Genomic DNA, 26,922 nt, shown 5'->3' with positions numbered 1-26,922 from the left:
TTACCCTTGGTCATTTTGAGAGAGAATTGGTTTCCATCACTTTTATAGCTGGTGCCGCTGTCACATTCAGCCCTAAATGAAGATTATTTCACACAGAAGAGCACATGAGTGCGTTTAAATTGAAAGATACAGTGGAAATCTTGGGAAATTTACTCCTCAAGAATTGCCTGGCCAAAATAATACAAGTTGTAAACAAGGTTATTTTTATGCCCCCGTATATGCAATCGAAGATTCGGGGGTACAGTGTATCTAGTCTTTGTCGTGTCCGTCAGTCGTCTCTCCCCCCCCCCCCCCCAAAAAAAAAAAAAAAATTAGGTACCACCAAATTTAATCTTTTGACCTTGACCTTTTAGTTTGACACAATGTTACACAAAAATTCCAAACTTTTACTTTGGCCATAACTTTTGAACGGTAGATAGTAACTAAGACTCTCATAATCGGTTTTTGCCATGGCTGCTACAACGTAGAATAGACATTTCTGTAAAATACTTTCGAAATGCTACTTTTCTCAAAGTTTAGGTCTGATTTTAATATACTATAGTAACTTGGCATGCACGATCGTTATATATACCGAGGTAAATATTCTGTTTTATGAACGGAACTGCCATTGGTATCAAAATGAGATTTTTTTGAATTTTTTTTTTTTTGCAAAAGGCCACAATAAATCTTGCCGCAAAAAGAAAGTAAACCAATGATCACTATTCTTTTTATTGCTGTTTCAAAGTTTCTATTCCAAGTCATACTTTTATCTTCTTTTGTAAAAGTTCAAACCAGTAGAGCTTCAGTCTCACCAGAGACTTCTGGTTCCTATTCAATTGTGATTCAATTCAAAGGGGGAAAACATTGTACTTTCCTCTGTGATTCAATCCCAAGTAGTGCAAAAACTTGATCAGAAAACTCAAAATGTGCTAAACAGAGAAAGAAAATAACACATTGTAGTATGAATATGTGTTGTATTGATAAAAATCGTCAGTGAAACAATATACTTGTATTCTAATTATACAAGTTATAAGCTTTATCATGTTACGGAACTTAAGTTCTTTGATGATACAGTTTCGTTCCTGACTATCGGGTTATATTTTCAGATATAAATCGTGTCCGATCATTACACAGAGACGGAAGGAAGGTTGGGTGGGGGTTGGGGGTTCAGAAGCAAGGCAAGGAAAAAGTAATTAAGTGATATTGAAAAAAAATAATTGAAATTTAAACAGGCAAATTAATTTATCTTTACTCTAAAAAAGGAGGGACAGGAATTTGAATAACAAAAATTCCTAGGAACCCCTTCCCACTTCACAGAATTTAACCTCTCATGCAAAAGAGTTCATGTATAAATAAACAAGCATTGCTTTTGGAATGGTACATGTATGATGTTAATGGATTTAAATGCTTGTTTGAGATGTCCCTGAAAATGTCAAAATACAATTTGTAACTCTGTTTTTCAACATAATACTTAACGGGAAATAAAATATAGAATTCATTAATTATTTAAGTATTTGTCCACCAAAAAAGGGATACTATCGATCGAAATGCAATATCCAATATGATAGCATATTTTTTCCAGATTGGTTACCATGGTTACGATTCGTAATACTTAGAGTTGTATACTATATTTTACAATTTTTATACATATCTGTCTGTTTTATTTCTTTAAAAAGGTTTGTACTTACCTTTAAGTTACTTGAGTTTGAGTAATTTTAAAAGAAAAGTAAACAAGTCTCTTTCGGTTAAAGGTTTCAAATTACATATGTATTGGAGAGGAATAGTAAATGAACATTCAATGCAAATTTTGATGCTTTTTGCAGCATACAAAATAACTAAAGTTTATAAATTATCAATTTTCTCAATTTTAACTTTATTTTCTAGGTGACAGTAAATGCTAAATTTACGACATAACAATAAATTCCCCTTTTATATATTTTCTACGTAAAATAAATATGAACAAATGAAGACAGAAGACTGAAAAGTAAAAGTTTTTTAAAAAGTTTTTCTTTATTATGACACTCTGAGTTAAAAGGATCAGATGCAAATATACACTGAACATTTGTAAATCTGAGATGAAAAAATTATTTTGGAACACTATATTTGAATGCTCTGAAGTTAAGCTTCGGAAATGAAAATACATGTAGACGAATTTCATTGCATTCCAAATTTGTCAGTTTAATTTTGCTAGCAGATTCAGATTTCCTTCCTCGTTATACAGAATCAGAATTGATTGCAAGATTGTCATTCCAACCTTATACCGTAAAAGATCAATTTTTAGCGATAGGTACATGTATTCTTCCTTGTATAGCCCTAAAAGATCACTTTTAGCGATAGGCACTATAGTATTTTTTCCATACACTAAATTGAATTTTACAATTTAAATTTGTATATGATCAATATAAATAATTAAGAAAAGCACGAGGATTATTTTTTTTTAAGGGCGACCTTATAAATGATAATGTATCACGGGTTGGGGAGGGAACATTTTAATACTAATTATATGTTTTTACCATGTAAGCATTGATAAGTGAGGTCTTGCCCCTGGTCCTTTTTCTGCATTCACAGATTTTTCAAGACTCGCGAAGGTGATGGACTCCCCAAGTTATCAGGTATAGAGTTAGAGCCTTTTGCCAGTTTTAGCACTCCAAGCGGAAGTTTGATTGTGTTTATGCGTTTGACCCCTGGGCATCAACATACATGTGTAATTTGCCTCTTAAAATATTATATTTGCACAACATGCACAATTAATGACATATTCCGGAAGTATGGAATGCATTATTTTCTTCACAGTTTTTTTTTAAATTCAAATTTTGTTTCTTGTATGTAGATATTATAGAAAAAAAATATTTTTTGTATTTTTTATTATCTAATTTTATAATATTTGTTAAATCAGGATATCTAAATCAAAATTGATATTTTATTTTTGAAACCAAAATTAAAATACTAAAGGATGTAAATATTTGACCCAGTGAAAAATGTAGCAGGTGCCTCCAGGCTAAAAAAAAGTTTTGTCGTGATCGTGATGACGAGTGTAGAACTCTCTATAGAAAAAAAGAATTCCTGAAATATGGAAAGAAAAGACATTCTGGTTTTCATCTTGCTATGTCTAGCATCTGGAATATTTACAATTTATCGGTATCAAGTAAGTTATATCTGTCATTTATGATAAATTTTATATATGTACCTTTAGGTCAGGGTTTATGTGACGCATTCTTTTCAACATGGCAGACCGTGCAGAAATTTACACGACCAGATCTAGATATTTTGTAATGAATTGAATTTTGGAATAGGGTCCTGGTCCAAACTAAAATATAACAATTTTGCATACTTATGACATGCTATTATAATATATTTTATTAATTTTGACGGGTTCTTGAACGTTTTTCTTTCATATTGCACTAATTAATTAAGTGTGTCATCGCGCGTGAACAAAGACAAAAGATGGAGGATTGGGGCTAAATAAACAATAGAAAATTTTCAGATTCATCATTTCCTGCATTGGATCAAGATTTTCTATAATATATAAAATATATCTACATTAGTTGTCTAGAAGGAAGATGTTCAATAAGATTTTTTTCCCCAAACAAGTTGAGAAAAATATTACTGTTCCAGAATGACCTTATCGTGAATAATGTATTCTACTCCTTTTTAATAAATGACCATGCTAACCGATGAAAATTATTATTAGTAATGTCATGCAATTTTTTAAAAAATTTTCTTAAATAAATTTTAAAGGTAGTTATGATACAGTTTTTATATCATTAGGTAAAAAATTAAATTGAGAGAGAGAGAGAGAGAGAGAGAGTGCATGGGATTATAGTTTATTTCAATTGAGAAAACGAGAGCTGAACCTCTTATCCCTTGAGTTTATACAGTAATGATCGAGTTTGAATTTCTTCTTCTTTTTTTTTTTTAAATAAAATAATTTCCTGATGAAAATTATTCCTGGTATATTTTTAGATTAGTCCCAATAGAACTCTATATTTATACAATAGTTTATTTATTCTTCAATACTTTTACTACGTAGCCAATTTAATTTTTTTAAAACAAGAAAATAGTGTAGTTAGTATGTACATGTACATACACCACATCCACACAACCTTCACCCCTGTTGTTTTCATCAACACACAACATAATTAATGGGTGTCGTCTGCTGAATTTCTTGTTTTTGCCTTGAATCAATAAAGTCGGCAAATGTCAGACTTCTTATACTGATGGATTGACATTTGTAGCATATTTGTAGTTCACAAGTAACATTATATGTGCCAGAATAAATCTTTAGAGTTTAGACAATTGAGAAAACAATTAATTGAAGATTGAGTATATAATACTAGTAAAAAGTTTTGGAAACTTGTTTCGACATTTTATTTTTTTTTTTAACACTCAACACGCCCCCCCCCTCCCCCCCCCCCAAAAAAATAGATAAAAAGTATCTGTGTTTATTTGTATCATATTAACTAGCTAGTGCTATTTTGATTTTGGTGTTTGGAAATGTTTGTTTAGAACAAACATTGCATCAATATCTTTGCTAGATGAAAAAAACAGTTTAGTTGTTTTTATTTTGGGTCCAATATGTTCACCACACCCCGCCCCCTGTATTTAATGCATAAATGTTCACGGTATAGTATCAAAGCAGAGCACGATTTTAATTAATTTTGTGGGGACATCAAACCAACTTTCAGAATCACGCCCATGAACATGCATTTACATAGATACCAATTTGATATATATGACTTAAGTTACAGCACAGGTAATAACTTAGAATGGCAGTATAGAATTCACAATTATTGGGTGAGAGAGGTAATAAACATGATTAATACTCTTATTTATACCACATCTAGAGCAGTTTCAATCTTGGTCAGATTTGACTTTTTAAAGGTCAGTCCTCACCTTATTATGCTTCAGCTAAAGACATTGTAGAAACTTCTTTTTTTTACTTTATTTAGTTTTGAACACGCTTTAAAATTGTCACTTTTTATTGAAAAGGATGTCTGATTTGTTAATTTGAATCCATCGAATACCCAGCTCCTTTATCTCTTTTGAAAATATCGCGCAATAATCGGATCACGTCATTCTTTTTCCATCGCTCGCTGCGGAAAAGTGCGAGTTGATACGATTACTCTAAGCAGTTTCTTGATGCAATCGCATCATCTCGGATCTTTCCGTCAGAGGTCGGACCGCTAGCCGGAAAGGCCCGAGAAGTTGCGATTGTTTCTTGATGAGGCAGTCTATACAAAGCCTTGGTGTTTGCAGCAAGTCTTCTGCAGCAAGCTTGTTGCAAACATTTTACCATGCAAATGAGGTTTGCGACTCAACATATAGTCAACCAGGCGCTCGGCTGTCTCCGTAAATCTCCGACCAGCAGAAATATTAAACAATACAAATGGAAAATCATAAAATATAAATTAAAACTAAAATCTATACAATAATTTTTGTATATGAAAAATTCTACAATCTAAGTGGAAAATTATAGAATACAAATGAAAGTTATATACCAAATGAAAAAGATCGAATATTGCAATGTTTGACATGTCATACGTATTTCTTAAGCTAAAAAAAATACTTATACGAGATTGAGATTAGATACATATTAAATATATTTTTTTTTTTACCAATTTTTAACTTGATTAACCTCACGTTTCTATAATTGAATTGAATTTTAATCTGTCTGTTATCTAAATGTGGAGACAGTAAATAAATCGATTATTATCTTTTTAAAATTTTAATATCTGTGAAACGTGACTGACTAGGAAAAGTCCTATTTTTCTTTAAAGTAATAAATAAAAAGAAAGATCTTTTTAATTTTAGTTATCCGAACTTATCAATAAATATGCCATATATATCTTTAAAACATTGCCATTTGAATTCCATTCGTTGATTTACATTAAAAGTACCAAAGAAAGATAATGGTATGTTGCCCATTGAAGCAATTTTTCAAGAATGCAGGTGATCTAAGGAAACAAGATTGTTCAAAGTGATTTGTAAGCAACATATATACATTTATATGTTGTATTTTGAAGGGCCGACACACACAGTAAGATTTGCATTAGATCTATAAGTTTTACACATGTAATCTAAAGAGTAAAATGCTTTCTTTGGCTGTTAGTGCGCTTTTGCTGTCGCAGCTGTTTCGCGGGTTATGTAATTTTTCTGCAATAGCTGCGACGTTAATTTCCGTATTAACAAACAAAGACATATTATTTATATTTTCATCTCTATGGTAAAAAAAAAACAAACATTAAACATGCTAAATATTGTATTATAGAAGTACAATTTATTGTATGCTTAACTGATGGAACAGCCATGGGTTAAGAAATCTATGCAGATGGCTTTCTTTTACAGTGTCGTTTATGGGCAGATTAACGGCAATGGTCTTCATAAAAAATAAAGAAAATGATATGTAGATTTAAATATATTATTTAAACAATAAAATGTCTTTCTTTGGTTGTTAGTACCGGAATGAATGTTGTGCACAGCTGTTGCAAAAAAAATACGCGGGTTATTTAATATTACCTGCAATAGCTGCGACATTGTGTAAACATATAGGTAAAAAACAACCTTGAAAGTGGATACTTTGAGGGATTCAATGTTTTACAAAATGACACTTAGTATACATACATTTCCTTAAAAATGGTCATCTAAACAACAGTAAAGGCTCTCATTATGCAAATTCAAAGCACAAAACATCATTACATACCTGTAATTTGCCGATTTTAAAGTAAAATTGATGCAAATACCCTATATAGAGGATAATTTTTTGCCTACGTCTTGATTATGAGGCCACAGTCCTGAGATGTTCAGTCTAATGCATTTAATTCATGGGAAAGAGTGCGTTTGAAATAAAGATTTACGGAAAAATCGTTTTAAAGTAACCAATTAACTTGCCTCTTTTGTACATCGTAGACCGATTCAATTTCGAAAAAATTATCGCCTTGGTGCCAAAGGAACGAAGGGAGGGAATGGGGGTGGGTAGTATTAAATTGTGAAATTTGTTAAAGATAAAGGGTTTCTCTTTATACTGGTTGTAGAATGCAGCTACAGTTTCATTAATGCATGATTTTAATATTAAGTATTAACTAACATCATTTTTATTCTATTTAGGCATGGAACGAGTCCAACGTTTTGAAAAGAATAGTTTCCTCAATGAATCTCAAATCGGTTATGAATTTTTCACAAAATTATGTGACAGAGAAAGTAAAGCCGATAGAATACACGTCAAATCTCACAGTTGTCACAGCGTATTGGAATCTTGGGACATTTCAAAAAGGTTCAACGGGCAAACTGCATTTCTCGACGAACACCTACTTTTCTTGGGCCACCTCCTTTAAATATCTTGTCAATCCACTGGTGGTGTACACGGACTCCAAAGAATTCAAAGAGTTAATGGAAAAATTAAGAGCTGATCGTATGAATACTACAGCAATATATTTAGTAAATCGTACAGAGATATGGCCTTTTCAACTTGTAGACCAAATAAAAGCTGTCTATAGCCAACCTGGTTATCCGAAACACTATCCCAATACAGTGAATCCAGGATATGCCGCGGCCCAACATGCCAAATATGCCGTAGTTGCCAAAGCAGTGCAAAAACAAATATTCCGTGCTCCTTATTACGTTTGGCTGGATATAGGATATTTTAGAGACATTTCAAATAGAAAAGTGTTTTTTGAATTGAACATTCCACCGGGTTTTGACCCCAAGAAATTAGCTGTAAACCGGGTCAATGACCTTTCAATGAATATAGACCCTTTTAGTATATTTAGACACAATATTGTTTGGGTCGGGGGCGGTATGTTTGTCGGAAGTGAAAAACTAATTCTAGACTTTGAAAAATTATACCATAAAGCAGTGTTGTACTTTCTTGACCAAAAATTAATGAATTCTGACCAGCAAGTGTTGTATTCTATGTACAGTAAAAAAGGCAGGGAAGCTTTGAAGCCTAATATAGAACTTCAGTTGTACATTCCAAAAGGATCAGGAAATCCATGGTTTTATTTAGGATATCTATGTCTCAAAGATGTTGTAAGACAAAACTCATGAGAGAGAGAGAGAGAGAGAGAGAATTTGTTTTATAAAGTGCTGTATGGACCAAACCCTTTCAGTATTATTAGGTTTTCTTTGTTGTTCAAAATTATGATATGTATTTTTTATATATGTAGAACCAAACAGAATACTCAATTCATGAACAAACATAACAATAAATCCTTTGTTATTTATTATTTACAGAGTATCTTTTGTTGCATGCATTTCTCTGTGGGAGAAAAATAAAATACAAAATTTGATGAAAGATTACTGCATAATTATCTTTCTTGGAATACATACACATCAAATGGCATCTTCGCTAGCCAAGGGTTTCCTATCCGAAATCTAGTAGATTTCGGATCGGAAACCCTTGGCTAGCGAAGATGATCAAATGGGTGATAGCTGTATTTTTTTTCACAAAAATTAATTGCTAGCATGCATGTTGATTACACCACCCTCAATATTTTTATTAAAAAATTGAATTATTTCAAACACGTTTGCCCTAGTATTTAAATAATTTTTGGCATGCATGGGATTGTTCTTTAAATATTTCTTCACACTTCGTATTTAAGGTCAGACGATACGTTCCCCAAATTTCTGTTTTGTATATCTTCATAATGTAAGAAAAATAATAATAATCATTAAAAAAAAATTAGTCACTTTCTGATTTCTAAACCTGTTTCTAGTTGTTTTTGAAAAGTTGAAACACTTAAAATTTGATTTTGGCAAACTTTTTTTCCCCTGAAGGATTATGTAATTAAGAAATAACATCATCTGGTATCTCGCACAAATGCCTGATAAGGTACCTCAATTTTTTGTGAGTAAACATGTTAAAGTAGTATTTGTTCAATGACAAAGTCTTAAGAAAAATTATCTAGTATTGAGGAACGTCTCGTCTGTCCTTAATAAACTTTCTTGTCCCTGGACGAACTAATTTTTACCCTTGGTCATTTTGAGAGAGAATTGGTTTCCATCACTTTTATAGCTGGTGCCACTGTCACATTCAGCCCTAAATGAAGATTATTTCACACAGAAGAGCACATGAGTGCGTTTAAATTGAAAGATACAGTGGAAATCTTGGGAAATTTACTCCTCAAGAATTGCCTGGCCAAAATAATACAAGTTGTAAACAAGGTTATTTTTATGCCCCCGTATATGCAATCGAAGATTCGGGGGTACAGTGTATCTAGTCTTTGTCGTGTCCGTCAGTCGTCTTCCCCCCCCCCCCAAAAAAAAATTAACCTTGCCCATAACTTTTGATTTAGTGGAGCTATGACTTTCATATTTAGGTACCACCAAATTTAATCTTTTGACCTTGACCTTTTAGTTTGACACAATGTTACACAAAAATTCCAAACTTTTACTTTGGCCATAACTTTTGAACGGTAGATAGTAACTAAGACTCTCATACTTCCAATATGGATTCTTTGTGATAAGAACTTTCATTTTTATCTATCAATACTACTCTCCCTCAAACTGAGTACTCTGAATATGATGATGGTCGTCGAACTGTGCTTCATGCATTGAGAAGAAAACGAAATTATCATGCTTAAAAGTACAGTACATTCAAACAATATTGCAAGCAAAACAAACGTGGCTGTTTTAAAGACAGGGATGGGATCGGCTGCCATGAAGTAAGCATTCCCTGTGAATAGGTCACATCTGCTGTCTGCCCTTTGTCATGAACGCATAATCGAAGAAAAGTCAGTAGACATTTCAGTTTGAAAATAATAGCCTAACCATTTGTATGAACTTCAACAATCGACATAACGATAGAGTGAATTTTTGAAGAAGGTAATTGAATATTCCAAATGCTAACTTTCGATGAGATTGTTGATAACTTGTTATCTGTACATGTATATATTATCAACTTATTTAAGGAATCACTGTCTAGTTAGGAGGGTATGTCAGGGCATCAACAATAGTGGGAAACATGGGATAATTTGCATAACGGGCGAAGGCCGTTATGCTTAAATTATCCCATGTTTCCCACTATTGCTGATGTCCCTGACATACCCTCCTAACTAGACAGTGATTCCTTACATTTCCATTTCATTGTGAAATAAAATTGTAGATTTAGACTTTAAAAATGTAGATAAATAGATTTAAATCACTTGATGACTTCCATGCCAATTTCAATAGTCCTCGAACAACCGACGTCAAACACCTAGGCAGCCGCAAGAGATTTACATGCATATTCGGCCTCCTTAGCGTCAGACACAGAGACAGATGCGCACGAGAATTGCATGCGTATTAGGCCTCCTTAGCTCCCGACCTATCGACCTGCCTAATTTACATTCCGGCAGAATTATCAAGAAATAAACTACCCCTAACTTTCAAAGAGTTATCACAGAGAAAAAAAATTAGAAATGGAAATATTTATCAATAACTGCCTATTTCAAAATTGATCTGTGCGTAGAACATGCTCATGCATATCGATGTGGGCAGTTGATGATAGTTCTAAAATTTGAAGTCACAATATTATACACTTATTGACTGAGTTCGAGGGCAACATGCGTTTTGTCGGACTCCAGAACCAAACTGTTAGCCTGAGACTGTCAGCCAAATTTTGTTCGTGGGTTAAAAAAAACGCATTTTGCCCGACAAGACACTTGATAAGTGTTTTGTTATACTAGTACCTTCTATTTTATTACTTTAATATTTTTTGACACACATGCGTATTGTACTATCTTCCCTGATGTAAACCAGCTCCGTCACTGTTCCAACATCTCATCGACCGCTTCTCTTAAGTCGCCCGCGAGAGCGTCTGTTCTAGATTTGCGAAGTAAAGAGTCAATCCTTATGTCGCGGGTTCGAATTCCACTGTGGGACGTGGAGACCGGTCCTTCGGATGAGACCGTATAAACCGAGGTCCCGTGTCGCAGTAGGTGCTGGCACGAAAAAGATCCCTCCCTGCTCAATGGCCCTCAGTGCCGAGTGTAGGACAAAATTTGCAGCTCTCCACCGGCAAATGTTGGCGTCTCCATATGAGTAAAAAATTCTAGAGAGGGACATTAAACAATACACAATCAATCAATCATCGACCGGTTCAACATCTCACTCAGCGGTCAAACATCGATTTGTTTATGCCCGCTCAGCAGAAATGTTAGACTTTTTTCGCAAATATTTTTATAGGAACAAATTTTCTAAAGGTATAACAATTATCATAAAAGTATTACTTGTTTGCTTACAATCAGTCTTTTTCTAGTAGGACGTGAAGACACGTAATTGAGAAGAGACTTTCTTAGTTTAAAATTGATTACACTCTTGCACACAGAAAGGGAGACAACGTTAGAAAAACAGGAGGATATGACAATTTTGCAATAAAAAATTGTGCAAAACAGGTATGTGGGGTGATGGAACTGGTCTTCAACGAAAACTTTTTTACAAAATTTACATTGTTTGGAAAAAAGCAGTAGGGCAATTTTTTTGGGAACAACATAATATTACAACAGTAAAATTATCCCCCTGTACAATACCATGGAAATAGCATTCTTCAGCTAGTTGTGTTTAGAGCTTCCTTCAGACCATTACGCAAGCAATTCATGATGACTTGATGAATAAAACATGAAAATGATCTTGATAATTTATTGGATACATACTTCCTACAGTACATTTACCAAAAATTCATTTCCCACTTTCTTATCACACTTATTGCATATTTCTCATTCACCATTTCTCTTGATGATTTTGAATCTGAACTTTCTATTTACCTGGTAGACTATGTTCAATAATCATTTATCTCAACAAAAACTTTTTTTTCAAGCAATATAAAATTAACATTTCCTCTAGCTTTGACTAGTGATATAAAACACAGACTTCATTCCCACTCTCTGAAATTTCTTCTTTTTTTCCGTTTTCTCTTGTTTCTCTGATAATCTGTATAAAACACACATATAAAACAAAGGACTGGTCACACTGTCTTCCGTTGCTCCTCGTGAGATTTTTGGTGAAATGTGAAGGAGATGGTTTCGTCCCAGGCCCCTTTGAGGACCACGTCCACTAGTCCTTTTTTATCGGCTGAGTGCTGCCACTGAGACAAGTCTGAATTTGTATCACTACCCTCTGGGGGGCCTCGAACTTGAATGTTATTCACACATCTTTTGCACTTAAACCTTAAAAAAGCAAAAATACCATGTAAATACAGATAAAAGATAACTCTTCGATAACTCAATTGGGATGTTAAAAATACACATTGTAACCATAAATATACATTGTATATACACTCAAATCTCACTACCTATGAACTTGAACAGGAACAAGAACAAACTCAAGATTTTAAGATAATGAGGGTAAAATACTTAAAGAATAAAGTGGTTAAGTGGTTTGGACTTCCAAATAAATTCGATATATCTATAATATTCTTGATACTTTGATCAACCACAATTGATTTTTTTATCCAAAATTTCACCTATTGTATATTTTTTATAAAATTTCTCCATTATTTCAAACTTTTTGAGGATTGCATAAATCAGCTCATGACCCAAACATCTGACAGATCTCTTACTTTTCATGAGTATCGCTGATGGTGTCTTCGTTGAGCCGGAACAAGTCTCGGAGCTGCTCCCGACTGAAGTGTCTCTCCACATCTTCCTCTTTGTCCACTACACAGCTGCTCAGGGCCTTCTTGTGGGTCTGTCGTTGGAAAATCTTCTCCTCTATCGTGCCAGTCTACAAGAATGTGAAGATTTTGTTAATACTGTGAATCAATTTTTATTTGCAGGAACTTTATTTTCATGAAACAATTAACTCTTGAAAATTTCATTCTCTTGTATAAAAGTATTCCTTACGATTATATATCGAGGAATAACAACAATTTGTGAAAATTATGTCTTACTAATGAAGAGTCAATGACTATCTCACAAAAATAAGGTGTCGAGAAAATTTAGTGATCTACAGTATTATGGACCTTACTGATCTCTTTACAGTTTTAAACACATTTTCATTAAAATGTTTACATATGTAATATGTTAAAATGAAATCAAGGAAGAGAAAAAAACCTTGGGAAATTATCTTGCTGTTCCAGAGAAGAAGGACACAAGTAATGAGGATTGATAAAAAAGAATTTGAACATAAAAAAAATTAATCTTGAATATGTGGAAGACCAATTAACATGTGAAATAATGCTTTATCTTTTCATTATGTAATTTGAACACTGTCTCTCACTTAACATGCATATCATATTTAAGCACTCTTGAAAGAAAATGTGCATGCAATTTGAACACTATCTGTCACTTAACATGCATATCATATTTAAGCACTCTTGGCATGAACTTTAAGAGATCTGTATTATTTACAGCAATGAGTCTATATATGTAGCACTGCTTCTTCTGTCCATCTCTCCAACACCTGGCCATTGCTTGTTCATCATTGGCTGGATTCCAGTCAGGATCAAACATCACCAGACGATTGGCTCCAATCAAATTTAAGCCACACCCACCAGCTTTGCTGCTCAGCATGAATATGAACTCTGGTGACTAAAAAAGAAATAGATTTTGTTAAAGGCAATAAATTCAAATTATAATCTTGTATCCCAGGTACACTGCAACATTAAGTCATTTTTTGCAAGTAAGGTGAAACATTACATATATTTCACAAAGCTCACAATAGGATTGCTATAATGCACATGATCAAATTAAAAATTTTCCAACCAATACATGAAACAGAAGAAATACTGTAAATGAGGTTTTATTTGTTTGCGATAAATATCTGTTAGTTCAGCGACTTTCTATAGCTCACAGTATAGCCTATATTTGTTTATATTGATTACAAGATACCAGTAATTGTACAGAAATTTTTCTAGTTCACCAAAATTTATAATAGCAGATTGATTTTAAACTGCAGAATCACTAATAAAAGATGACGCAAATAATCATTAGTTTACAGTAATAGTGTTAAATAATATTGTGCCATACATGTATAGGTAATGCTATAATTTCAAGTCCTGCTTCCCAATTCTGAAACTCAAACAGAAGTGTACTTTCCTGGGTAATGAAAGAAAAAGTGAGCAAGCTCACATACCCCAAGCTCCCCCAAAAATTCAAAGTGCTGAAATTGCCAGGAAAAATAAAGGAATCCCAATTTCCTGGTAATATGCACATCTACACATTGTGTCCTAAATATCTGCAAAGTTTGACCAAATTCTGTGCAGCAGTTTATGAGGAGATGTGCTGACAAAAAAAACATGACTGACGGACGGGTAAAAAATATTATACCTTCCGCATCTTGTTGCATTGTGTATAATAAGGGTTGATTCCTGTAACAAAACACATTACTTACGGACGGATTGTTGAACTGCTCTACAACCTTTGCTCTTTTCTTAATGGTCATTGATCCATCAAGACGTACATATAGATACCTGTAACAGACAACAGTCTAATTATTCAAATTTACAAACAGCATAACATATCTAAATCTTAATTTCCTTAAATAAATAACTTGCAAAATATCATTAATCATATCATCAAAACTATGCACACTGGGTATTGTAATAAAACTCAGTATCGTTGGCTTAGAATATAAATGCATGAATATAATTCATTTTAATTCCACAAAGCTAAAACTTTTTGGAAGAAAAAACAAACAAGTTTTTCTAAAAGTGTGGTGGTTTTAATTTCATACAATAGTCATGTGCCTGCAGATACTTCTCTGATCTACTAATCATATTCACAATAAGATTAATTTTGCAGCAAATGATAACTTGTAAACACAGTCAATTTGAAAATATTCTTCATTTTTCAATCTACAAATCAATATGGTAGTCAGACAATTCTGTCTGTCGGCTTACCTTCTTTGATGACAAAGGGTTTCAAACAGGTCCAGAGTCTGTGTATAGTTAGATACCAGAACCACTTTGTCGCTTGTCTGGGCTTTTATCAGGGCCAGCAAGCGGTCAAGTACTAGCACTTTACCTAAAACCAAGTAAATATGTGAAGAGTAATGCCCATAGAAAATGTAGAGCATGTAAATTTGGATTCTTACCTAGTAGCTTCTCTATATTATATAACACAAAAATGTTATCATAATCTAACAAATTACTTGAAATTTTTAGTTTTAATCTCTGAAAATGATGTTGCCATCATAATTTTTACAAGCTATTGGGAAGAAAAATTCAACCAGATAATTCCCCATGTCTAATATACTTATCAAAGAAAATGCAACAGCAAGTATATAAATGAAGATTTAAACTCACGGCCAAAAATTGTCAGGTGTGATCCAATATTGTGGAATCATCATAGTTTTGTTGAACTTCATGGAATTTTTGGCTGATCTCCACCCACATATTTACATCTCATAAATATTTACTTTCTGTACCCATATAAAAAATACATCCCCACAGCCAGAAAATTTTAATTTGTAGACAACAAATTCAATTGACTTCAAAAATTAAAAAAAAAATTCCACCACATGTAAACACAGGACACTACAGATGATCTAAAGTATCTCACAATGATGTCAGTTGGTTACCCATTTAAATTTTACAAAAATTTTTTTTAAAAAAAAAATTACCACCACATGTAAACACAGGACACTACAGATGATCTATAACCAGTATTCTCACATTTGATGTCAGTTGGTTACCCAATTAAATACATGTATGAATTTCACTATATGAAAGTTATTCAGTACTTTTTTTATTTTTTAAAACATGGTAAATCAATATATTTTCTACAATGAACGTTTTTCCTGCTATATAAAATTCTCTTTATAACGCCAAATTCGCAGTTCTGTTTTCAAAACAAACGTCCATTTTTAAGTGTCAATTATCTCGATATACCGCCACAGGTGCGTGCGGTATGTTTGTTGTAAAGCATACAAAGCCAGACAAGGTACACACAATTAAATAATTAAATTAGAATTAAATGAACAAATAATTTTAGTATGAACTGTTACAATTTTTGTTCTGTTGTTTTGTAAAAAATCATTTAGTCAGGCTTTGCCACGAAAGCGGTAGTTGTGAAAGTACGCCGAATACGATATTATTTTGATGATCTCGATCTGCAAAGTTTGCTGAAAAATGATTATACGGTATAAATTGTGAACGTTTCACGAACAATGATGCCATAAACAATAAATTTATTCAAGAAACTATTTTACGTACTGAAATATATCACGAAGAAATTAAATACATGTAAACAGTGAATTTCACTATATGTAATGAAAAATACTTGAAGTATTTTAAAATTCAGTATGTTTTGTATACATGTACATGTAAAAAAAAAACGCTTTATGGTATTTCTCAACCATTTTTTAAAACCATATACCGATACAAAAGGTGTTGCTTTTTTTTTTTTTTTTTTTCAAAATTGTATTTTTATTTTTAGTAAATATACAGACTTACAATTATTTTTAGTTAAAATTGTTTCTCTGTGATATGAACAAAACATTAAACATACATGTACTACCAATTTTATTGCATATATCTATATTTATGAAACAAATCATATATGCATGTGAACCAGTTTCAACAGATGACAGATTTTTCTGTTGTTTCCCGATCATGACAAGGGGCACAAGGCGGGTGTGACTGATTGGCAGGGGATGCTCACTCCTCCATGGCACCTGTTCCCACCTCTGATGTTTTGGAGGTCTGTGTTTGCTCTGCTCCTATTTTGTATTGTTTTATGGACTTTTGATTTGGAATACTGTTCGTTATCTCCATATGTTTCATTGATTCTTACTATTATATCAGAAATAGCACCTCAAATATCACAATAGCTTTAGCAATTTTACTCTTCCGCATAAACATGCACTGCAGATTTAACTTTTATTCATGTCTTCATTTTAAAATTCAAAGTAATAATTAAAACATATATACTTTCATTTAGCTCTGGTTGACTTACGATTACAGAGTTTTTTCAGCTGTGTAATGAACGCCAGAGTACTGGAGGAAGATTTCTCCTCTTGTTCCACCTCGTAACATTTAGATCTAACCAAGAGTTTATATAACTCAGACTGCATCTGTGTCAAACGACAGCATACTATCTGTTCAACTGGAAATGAAAAAGAAGGCAATTAACTCTGCGACAGAGGAATTATTTTGTAGTTAATAACTCTAGATACTTTTTGAAACTATAAGACATTTTTATTTATTTGACAGAGGGGGTAAATATTGTGATTGTATGTGGATTGCTACATAGAATGTGGATTAGCAAAGGATAGGACTGGGTGGAGGGACTGTGTGGCTGCCTTATGTGCCACCTGGCACGAAGAGGCCTAAGTAAGTAAGTACATGGATTGCTACAATGTGAAGATTTGTGGGGATAAAATTTTATTAATAACTTACTGTATACAGGAAAATTTTCGCCCCCGTTTTATTTTCGCCCCTTTCGCCCTCTTCTTGATTGGGCGAATTTAAAATGGGGCGAATTAAAATTACACAGTAGAATTTCTTAAACAGAACTATGACAGGGCGAATTTAAAACGGGACAAAATTGTTTGCAAGTGCAAAAGGGCAAAAATAACACAAGGCGAAAATAACCCTGTATACAGTATTTTCTTCAGGAGGGTTTAAATTGCTTCACTGAGAATCATGTTTTGAAATTATCAGACAAACCTTTAACTGGTAAATATCTGGTCAGGAGGGCTTGAGTTCTTCTAATGATGCACTTGTTCACAATGTCTGCCAACTACAAAATATTACAACATCTGCAGATTCCTATTTTATCTGAATACTCTTCACTGATGTTCATCCCAATGGAAGAACTGACTTTCAATATTCCCTTGGATATTCTTAATCTTTTGATTTATACATGAATTGCTGGAAACATACTTTTTCTGCTTTGGATTAATTTACGTTACATGTATGTATGAGATAAGATTTTCTGGAAAGCCTTGTCAGGGAGTAATTAGAGTGCAGTAAAGAAATACAGTGTCATTCCAATAAATTTGCCTATCTGATTTCCTACCACTCATTGAACCAAAATTATAATTCCAAAGAAAAAATTACCCAATGGAAATAAAATATGTTTACAGTACATAAAGAATTTTTGTTTTTAATTTTTTGTTGTTGTTGATAAAATCTGAAAGTCATCACATATTATTACAGTAAAACTCATTTAGTACGAACACGGATAAAGCGAATTCACGTATATAGCGAAGTTTTTCTGGGTCCCCGGCAAAATTCTTAATAAATCCTTGTAAAATTTTACGGTTATACCGAACTCTGATATAACAAATTTACGGATATAGCAAACTGATTTTGGGTCCCGTTGAAGTTAAATATAATGAGATTTACATCTTTTATAACGAACTTTCAAAGACCTCAAAATTTGACAAATTGAACTGACTTATTTTTATTCATGGAATTGTATATATAATTCAATTCAAAATAAAACCTTAGTTATCAATTCAAAATAAAACCTTAGTTATCGAAGGTATGTTTTGTAATATTTGTTTCCCTAACATATTTGGTAGTAATACTTGAAGGAAAACATGCATATTGCGAATTCGCTTTATATGTTTTACGAATTCGTTATATGGTTATAACGAATTACGGATAAAGCGAATTCGATTCACAGGTCCCTAGGACTTCGCTATAACCGAGTTTTACTGTAATTCATCAACACAAAGGATAAAGAAATGTAATGAAGTGTATAACATTTTCCAACAAAGCTTACTTCTTGTAACTTTTCCTGGCCCTTTTTATGGTCAGCATCACTGGCATCAGCATCTCTACCTCTAAGTATGGGAGTCTCAAAACGCCTCTTAAACTCCTGGGCAGTACCTTTGAAAACAGAATCATAAGATAATGTATTCACGTTAGGAATAGTTTACTACATATGGACAAAAAATTTATTTATGTAATATGCAATATGTTACAACTTAAAAACTAATACTGTGGAATCATTTTAATTCGTGGGGGTTCAATGTTCGTGGGTAAGCAAAATTTTACCTGTTCGTGGGGATGTGATTTCATGGGTTACTCGGAAATATATACGATGGTTCAATGAATCAATATGTTAACAAAATGTATATTCGAGGGGATGTAAATTCGTGGGTAAGGGTGACCCACAAAATCCATGAACAATGGTCCATGAATAATAATGATTCTACAGTAAGCACATCTTTTAAGGAGGCTGGCGGGTCAAAAATTTAATCCTAAATTAACCACCAGATTTAACTTATTTTTTTAGATACGGTATATTTAGCTGTCAACTATCATTTGGCAAAGAAAAAAATCATATATTTTAGTTTTAAAATTTTATCATTTTGTATATCTTTATATAGAGCTCTCCTTTTAAAGGAGATTGAAATAGTCTAAAAATGGCTGCCACCCCCTAGCCTCGTTAAAAAAATCAGTTATTTACATGCTTTTCTAAAAAAATTATGTAATAATAATAAAAAAATTTAAATTAAAGATGGTCCTTTTCTGGTGATGTTCAATAATAAGGGATGATAATTTATGATTCTCCTGCTTAATACTAACTACTCTTTTTTACAGCATTACTTCTTAGCTTGACTCATATAATTCTTTCTAACAAAGAAAAAAAAGATCAATGAAATTTTCTGATAAAAAAAATATAGAAAACATTAGGACAAAAATTACCCAGAATTCCTCCATTGACAAAGTGGACGAGACTGAAGTACTCCAATAAGTCATTCTGTATAGGAGTCCCTGACAACAGGACACGCCTCCTGGCCTTCAGTCCATTCAGGGCCTGGTAAGTCTGGTTCTCAGAGTTCTTCAGCCGGTGTCCCTACGAATGAAAAATTGAAGGACGGTTTGGTACAAGTACTGGTAACAGAAGAACACATGAATCTACTTTAAGATGTCTTCTATTCAATATTGGTTCTTCATAATTTTAGGAAATTCCTTTAGAATCTCACATTTACAGGTATGCCTATTGCAAACCACGAAAAGTTGCACTTAACATTAAAGAAAAAGTAGATAATTGTAAAAATTACAATCAATGTATAAAATAATCTAAACATGTTTTACTTACATGTATATCTTTCAATTTAAATTTTCACCTGTTTCTTTGTTATAAATAAGTTAGCAAGTAAATGCTTTTGAATCTTTATTATTTATGAAACATGTAATTGTACCTCAGATTTCATACCATGTGTCAATATATGTATAGTGTAATTTCACTTTTACATCTACATGAAAAAACAAGGAGTATTTTTTCATGTACAGGTACATGTAGTTTATAACTTGCTGAGAGCTTACCTCATCACAAATGACTAGACCAACGTTTCCTTTATGCATCACAGCACTGTGAAGACGAAAGGTTTCATAGGAAATAAATAAAATTGGATGTGGATTTCTCTTTCCCTGAAGCTGCATAAATTGATCTAGGGAAAAAAAATTTAAATTACAATCAAAATATTATTCAAGTCATATATTACAAAACTGATCTGCTTCAACAAATTCTATACAAATATGCATTCACAGCAAAACAAAGTTTCAGTTTCATTTGATTAACATCTATTCAGGGTTTTATTTGCACCTACTCAGTTGCCTGTCTATTTCACTTTTGACTCCAGAATCAATGGCCAAACAGTTGATTTTTCCCCCTAACCATTTCTGAACTTCATTGTACCAGTTCTGGAAAAAAATCAAAAGCCTGAAAGGCTTCAATGGCGTCGAACAAGAAAAACAATTTCAAAAGATCTGCAAATAGGTCAAGTGAGTGACTCCAGTAACATAATAATAAAATTTAAAAAAAATAGTCTTAACACAAATACAGTATAGGGCCTGATAGCCTTGTGTCCTGGTCCGAATGAGTCAGGGTTCGAATTGACCAGACATCGTCAGAAATGTCCATCATCTATATCAATCTAATTTCTTTTCAGTCAATCGAAGACATATGAAGGGTTTCATAAATTATTTTAATTAATTGCCATTGTCAGAGTGTTGTTCTTTGTATAGTGATTGCATCTTAACTACAACCATGACTCTAATGTTACAAGTACGATCGACTTACGATAAGGCGCGGTAAACAAATGGAGGAAATGGATAAATACAGTAATACTGGCATTACTGGTCAATATCGTAGGTTGTTCAGCTAAAATTGGATTGAAGATCGTAAAAGTAAAGCTAAGATTAAGAAATTCAATCTTTATAGTCTTGTTGTATTCGTGTTTATTTTGTAATTATTTTACCGTATCTAAGATTGTTTGTATTACAGTAATCGGTCCCAGAATGTGATTCATGTCATTCGACGCACCCTCTCAGTAGAAATTCATCCGCAACAACCATAACGTTTTTCTTGCGTAAAAATTAAACATAATATCGTTGTTTTGTAGTAGTATTAATTGAAGATACAATTGATTTAATTTTATATTCAAGCTATTATTCATTGTGAACGTTTTAAAAGAAATTGGTTTACAGCTGTTGCTATTTTCTATTGCGGATGCATCCACTGACACGTGCGGTCGCGTAAACTTGACTGATCGCTAGATGACGATCGGGCAAGCCCGACGCCATAAAAATCAAGATTCAGTTTAGTCTATTATCAAAGAGATGGATAAAGCATTGAAAGCATTTCATTGGATACTTCTAAAAGCATGTATTGAACTCAAACTGCATCAAAATCTTATTTCAGGTAATTTTAAAGCATTACAGACTTTTAAAATAAAATTTGTACAGAATCATTTGTTCACTCAATCTCAAAAACTTTAAATTTAAATAAGCCATACATACATAGGTTATAAACCTTACTTGTTATATCCTTTAGCATCAAAGTATGTTTAAAACACACGGAGAATGAAATCCACTCTGTTGTAAGCATCAATTCATTAAAAGCATGTTTACTATAAGCATGATTTACTGTACTTGTGCTTAAGTTGAGTTTCTGTATATGAAACGTTACATTGCATACCTTGACCAGACTACTGGGAGTGACCACTACCACTTTATCAATGAGTGGACAACAGTCAGGACTCTGCCTCTGGAAATGACCAAAAAATATTCTGTATCCTCCTCACTTATAAGTACCGGTACATGTATTCATTTCAAATTAAACTTGTCCTAACATATTATAAATAATTATGGAAGTACATGTACATGCATTATAATTCAATAAGAAGCATTTCTCTACTTCAGTATATGATATGAAACAGAATAGCATGAAACTTTGATCAAACCACAGGCACCTGAAAGTTACATGTACTTACTTTTCTTTTAATAAAAAAAATATAAACATACCTAATATTAGGTATGTGTATATTTGTTTCATTAGACTGAAGCTCTACTGGTTTGTACTTATAGCAAAGGAAGAGAAAAGTACTTAAATAAATAGAATAATGATCCTTGATTTAAAGTCTCTTTATGTTCTTGGTGAAGTCTACTTGCATGTCACATTGTATTATAATCAGACTAAAACTGCATGTATTTGGAGACGTAGCATTTTGAGAGTATTTAACAGAAATTTCTATATTTAGTAACCAAGGCAATAATGTTCATCGAAATCAAAAACCGATATTCAAAATTTTGTATCTTAGTGTAGTCTACTCATGTGCCAAGTTATATTGAAATCAGACCAAAACTGTAGGAGGAGTAGCATTTTGAGAGTATTTAACAGAAATTTCTATATTTAGTAACCAAGGCAATAACGTTCATCAAAATCCAAAACCGATATCCAGAATTATGTATCTTAGTGTAGTCTACTCATGTGCCAAGTTATATTGAAATCAGACCAAAACTGTAGGAGGAGTAGCATTTTGAAAGAATTTCACAGAAATTTCTATTTTTAGTAACCACGGCAACACCGTTCATCAAAATCCAAAACCGATACACAGAATTATGTATCTTCATGTAGTCTACTTGTGTGCCAAGTTATATTGAAATCGGACCAAATCTGTAGGAGGAGTAGCATTTTGAAAGAATTTCATAGAAAATTCTATTTTTAGTAACCACGGCAACACCGTTCATCAAAATCCAAAACCGATACATAGAATTATGTATCTTAGTGTAGTCTACTTGTGTGCCAAGTTATATTGAAATTATACCAAAACTGTAGGAGGAGTAGCATTTTGAAAAATTGATTACAGACAGACAGACAGACAGACGGACGGACGCACGCCGGACGCATTACTATTGCATAAGCTCTTCTGGTCTCTGACCAGTAGAGCTAAAAATAAGTAATGTCAGGTGCCTTTGGATCAAACATAAGGTATACATATTTTGATACTTATCAAAATATTTTAGAACCAGAAGTCTCGGTCGAGACTGAAGCTCTACTGGTTTGAACTTATAGCAAAGGAAGAGAAAAGTACTTAAGCAGCTGGGATTTGAAACTAAATAGAATAATGATCGTTGATAAAGTCTCTTTATGTTCTTAGTGTAGTCTACTTGTGTGCCAAGTTATATTGAAATCAGACCAAAACTGTAGGAGGAGTAGCATTTTGAAACAATTTTACAGACATTTCTATTTTTAGTAACCATGGCAACACCGTTCATCAAAATTAAAATTCGATACACAGAATTATGTATCTTAGTGTATTCTACTTATGTGCCAAGTTATATTGAAGAAGGATATGGAAATAACGAACAGTATTCAATCTCAACGTCCATCAAACAAACATACAAAATAAGAGCAGAGCAAACACGGACCTCCGAAACATCAGAGGTGGGATCAGGTGCCATGGAGGAGTGAGCATCCCCTGCCCTTGAAATCAGACCAAAACTGTAGGAGGAGTAGCATTTTGAAACAATTTTACAGATATTTCTATTTTTAGTAACCATGGCAACACCGTTCATAGAAATCAAAAACCGATAAATAGAATTATGTATCTTAGTGTATTCTACTTGTGTGCCAAGTTATAATGAAATCAAACCAAAACTGTAGGAGGAGTAGCATTTTGAAAAAATTTCACAGAAATTTCTATTTTTAGTAACCACGGCAACACCGTTCATCAAAATCAAAAACCGATATACAGAATTATGTATCTCAGTGTAGTCTACTTGTGTGCCAAGTTATACTGAAATCAAACCAAAACTGTAGGAGGAGTAGCATTTTGAAAGAATTTCACAGAAATTTCTATTTTTAGTAACCACGGCAACACCGTTCATCAAAATCAAAAACCGATACACAGAATTATGTATCTTAGTGTAGTCTACTTGTGTGCCAAGTTATATTGAAATTAGACCAAAACTGTAGGAGGAGTAGCATTTTGAAAAATTGTTTACAGACAGACGGACAGACAGACGGACAGACGGACGGACGCCGGACGCATTACTATCGCATAAGCTCTTCTGGTCTCTGACCAGTAGAGCTAAAAATGAATACAAACCAAAAGGGTCCACATTAAAGTTATACATTGCAGAGTTTTGCCCAATCCCTGTAAAAAAAAAAATCAAATAAGAATTAACTGACACACATACATGTAAGTGTAGGCATAATCAGTAACATTTAACAAATACATGAAACTAAATGTAAGAATATTGAACAAATAACTTATCCAATGTAATTGATTACTTTAAAAAATCCAACGAAATTATAATTTTACTGATTACTTTTGAAAGTAATTGACCACAATCCTGCTGAACAAATAATACATTTACAACACAAAATACCTATCTGTGAAAATGAGAGTAATGAAATATCTTTAGAACTTTTGACAATAACAATGGCAGCCACTATTAACCAATTTTTTATGGAACAACAAATCGGACTTGTATACCATTTCATCCGCCATAATGCAACCAAAGTTGTCAGGAATTCTCTGGCCCGTGACACAGTCATACATGAACTTTACACCCTGTCAATGTAGTAAAACAAAAACTTTGAAATATTTTCCAAACTGTACATATGGAGAGGCATATCACTGAAACCTTAATTTACCAGGAAAGAAAAGAGATGTATATATAATATCCAATCAGGCTTTCATAAAAAATTCCACAATAGGAAAAAATAATTGTTACTTGCTTAAGACATAAGAGGATTTCTGATTTTTTAAAATTAATTTATCATTATAAATTAAATCAAACAAATGCTGGAGAAAGAAAAGAAATTGATAAATAACAGTATTCTGTCAGTGATTAGTAACTTGAGCTTCAGAGTATGGTCATTTTCAATAAAAAGAAAACCCTACAAATGTAGTATGATGCCACTGACCTCCCTTTGATGAGGCCTCAAGACTTTGGATAACACTGGATCCACCACTACATGAACTGGCTGCTTGTCCCTGTAAATACACACAGAAACATAAAGATTCTAGATACAGATTTCCTTTACAGAGATGGACATGAACTTTTTTTCTCACTTGTTCATCATGCAAATACATGTATTTATGTCTCTTAAATTATTCAAGGACTTTAATTGAAAAGAAGTTTGAAATTAGAAAAAAAATGATTATTTTTGGATTGGGAATGGGTCCAGCAACACAGGTCTCAAAACATGCCATATTATTATATTGAGTTCACAATATACATTCATAGTAAGAATATGCTAAAATGCTGATTCATGTCTTAATAAATAATCTACAAAATTGACTTTTGATAATTTTAGCAAATTATACAGACATTCAATCATTACCGAATAGTTTACTTACAAATCAGCCTTTAGTTGTTCATGGGCAGATAACTCAGGAGGAGAGTAGAGAATTAATGCCCCTTCTTCATTGGGATCATGGAGAGATTGTCTTGTACCTTGTCGTCTTATTCCAAGTGCTCTACCAGCAAGTGGTCCTTAAAACAAAATATACTGAATTTGTACTCTCCAATATTTAGGATGGTCTCCTTGTATTACTGTGTAAGTGGAATTTTTAGAGAGACGCAACTTTAGCGATTTGTCCTTAAAATCTGGTAATTTATTTTTAGCGAGATGTTATTTTAGCGATTTTAAAATGCACATTTAAGAAGCTATTACAAATAAAACGCAATTAATTTTTAGCGATATTCAATTTTAGCAATCACAGCACCCTCGCTAATAATGCCAAAATTAAATCCTCGCTAAAAATTATACTTTTACGGTATTATTTACTGAAAAATTCTATGAAGAAGTGACAAAGTTTGTCTGTCTAAGAAATATATTTTGTATAAATGCATTCAATGGTATCATGATGCTGAAGGTTTTAAAACTTACTCTAAGGAAACACACACATTTATACTGACCTTTGTAATTAGGTATAGGGACCTTAAATGGCTTGGATAATATCTTCCTGATAAATTCTTCCTATTAATTTTTAAGAAAATCACAGAACAATTTTATTGGAAAGTAAGAAGAAATATTAGAAACAAATATAGTAAATAAATGTTTAATGATAATTCTGATACAAATTCACATTTATTCCTCTATTTCAGATAAATTTACTCTTAAATCAATGAAAATTGAATACAAGGGTTGCTAAATCTGTTCTTGACTTTAGACACCTGTGTGACTTACATGAACCCTTGCATCTGGATAACTGACTGAGGGTATGTTGGTGATTGTTGACAAGGGTTGCCTTTCATCTCTGTCATTGTCATCTTCATAGCGAGGTCTCTTCACCTATAATTTAAAGAAAATCAACATAATTTGACACATACAGAGATAGATGTGTATCTTGAATTTTCCAAAATCAGTCAACACCATCTTTAAAACTAACACAGAAAATCATGTATTCTGAAACATAAAAGAAAGGAGTGTTTAATTATACCGGGTAATAAATAATACCCACCGCAGGTTTAATTTTCTCTTGTACATGTCGGGGGAATGAAACGGGTACCGTAAGCCTCTGGCTAGGGGCCTGACTTCTTCTCTGTTAAAATAATAATAAAAAAAACATGAATGCAGGGGCCTTCTCCCGATGTGTCATAATTATTTTTATTATATAGTCTATTCATATTCCCAATATAATCTATACAAGTGCTAACAGTTCATAACACTACATATTCACTGGATTTGAGGCCGTATTCACCGGGGGGTAATTGACTAATTGCGCGTGCAGCTGCATTGTGACGTCATAATCAATACCTCAAACAACGTTGTA

General features: G+C 32.8%; 2 protein-coding genes across 2 annotated transcripts; one reads left to right on the top strand and one right to left on the bottom strand.

Moving 5' to 3' along the window:
• Positions 1 to 3,020: 3,020 nt before the first annotated feature.
• Positions 3,021 to 8,199, top strand: LOC134269410 (uncharacterized). Its single transcript, XM_062751599.1, has 2 exons — positions 3,021 to 3,124; positions 7,084 to 8,199. The coding sequence occupies exons 1-2, from the start codon at positions 3,050 to 3,052 to the stop codon at positions 8,020 to 8,022; spliced, it is 1,014 nt and encodes a 337-aa protein (XP_062607583.1). The 5' UTR covers positions 3,021 to 3,049; the 3' UTR covers positions 8,023 to 8,199.
• A 3,422-nt stretch (positions 8,200 to 11,621) lies between these two features.
• Positions 11,622 to 26,691, bottom strand: LOC134269421 (DNA repair and recombination protein RAD54-like; the record flags this gene model as incomplete). Its single annotated transcript, XM_062751609.1, is given in 20 exon segments — positions 11,622 to 12,119; positions 12,512 to 12,675; positions 13,302 to 13,481; positions 14,284 to 14,362; positions 14,792 to 14,968; positions 14,970 to 15,030; positions 16,848 to 16,997; positions 17,561 to 17,633; positions 18,624 to 18,730; positions 19,553 to 19,703; positions 20,177 to 20,301; positions 20,461 to 20,554; positions 21,831 to 21,899; positions 24,244 to 24,291; positions 24,634 to 24,711; positions 25,068 to 25,137; positions 25,504 to 25,639; positions 26,066 to 26,126; positions 26,337 to 26,441; positions 26,611 to 26,691. Coding segments are annotated over 20 exon segments (2,211 nt in total), but the record flags the coding sequence as incomplete, so codon positions are not given.
• Positions 26,692 to 26,922: the final 231 nt, after the last annotated feature.

The sequence above is a fragment of the Saccostrea cucullata genome, unplaced genomic scaffold (genome assembly GCF_032062105.1).
Source record: "Saccostrea cucullata isolate Sc308-1 unplaced genomic scaffold, CSIRO_AGI_Scuc_v1 ctg977, whole genome shotgun sequence".
Taxonomy (NCBI): domain Eukaryota; kingdom Metazoa; phylum Mollusca; class Bivalvia; order Ostreida; family Ostreidae; genus Saccostrea; species Saccostrea cuccullata.
Note: the sequence above shows the minus strand (reverse complement) of the source record. Positions and strands in the feature narration are given on the sequence as shown.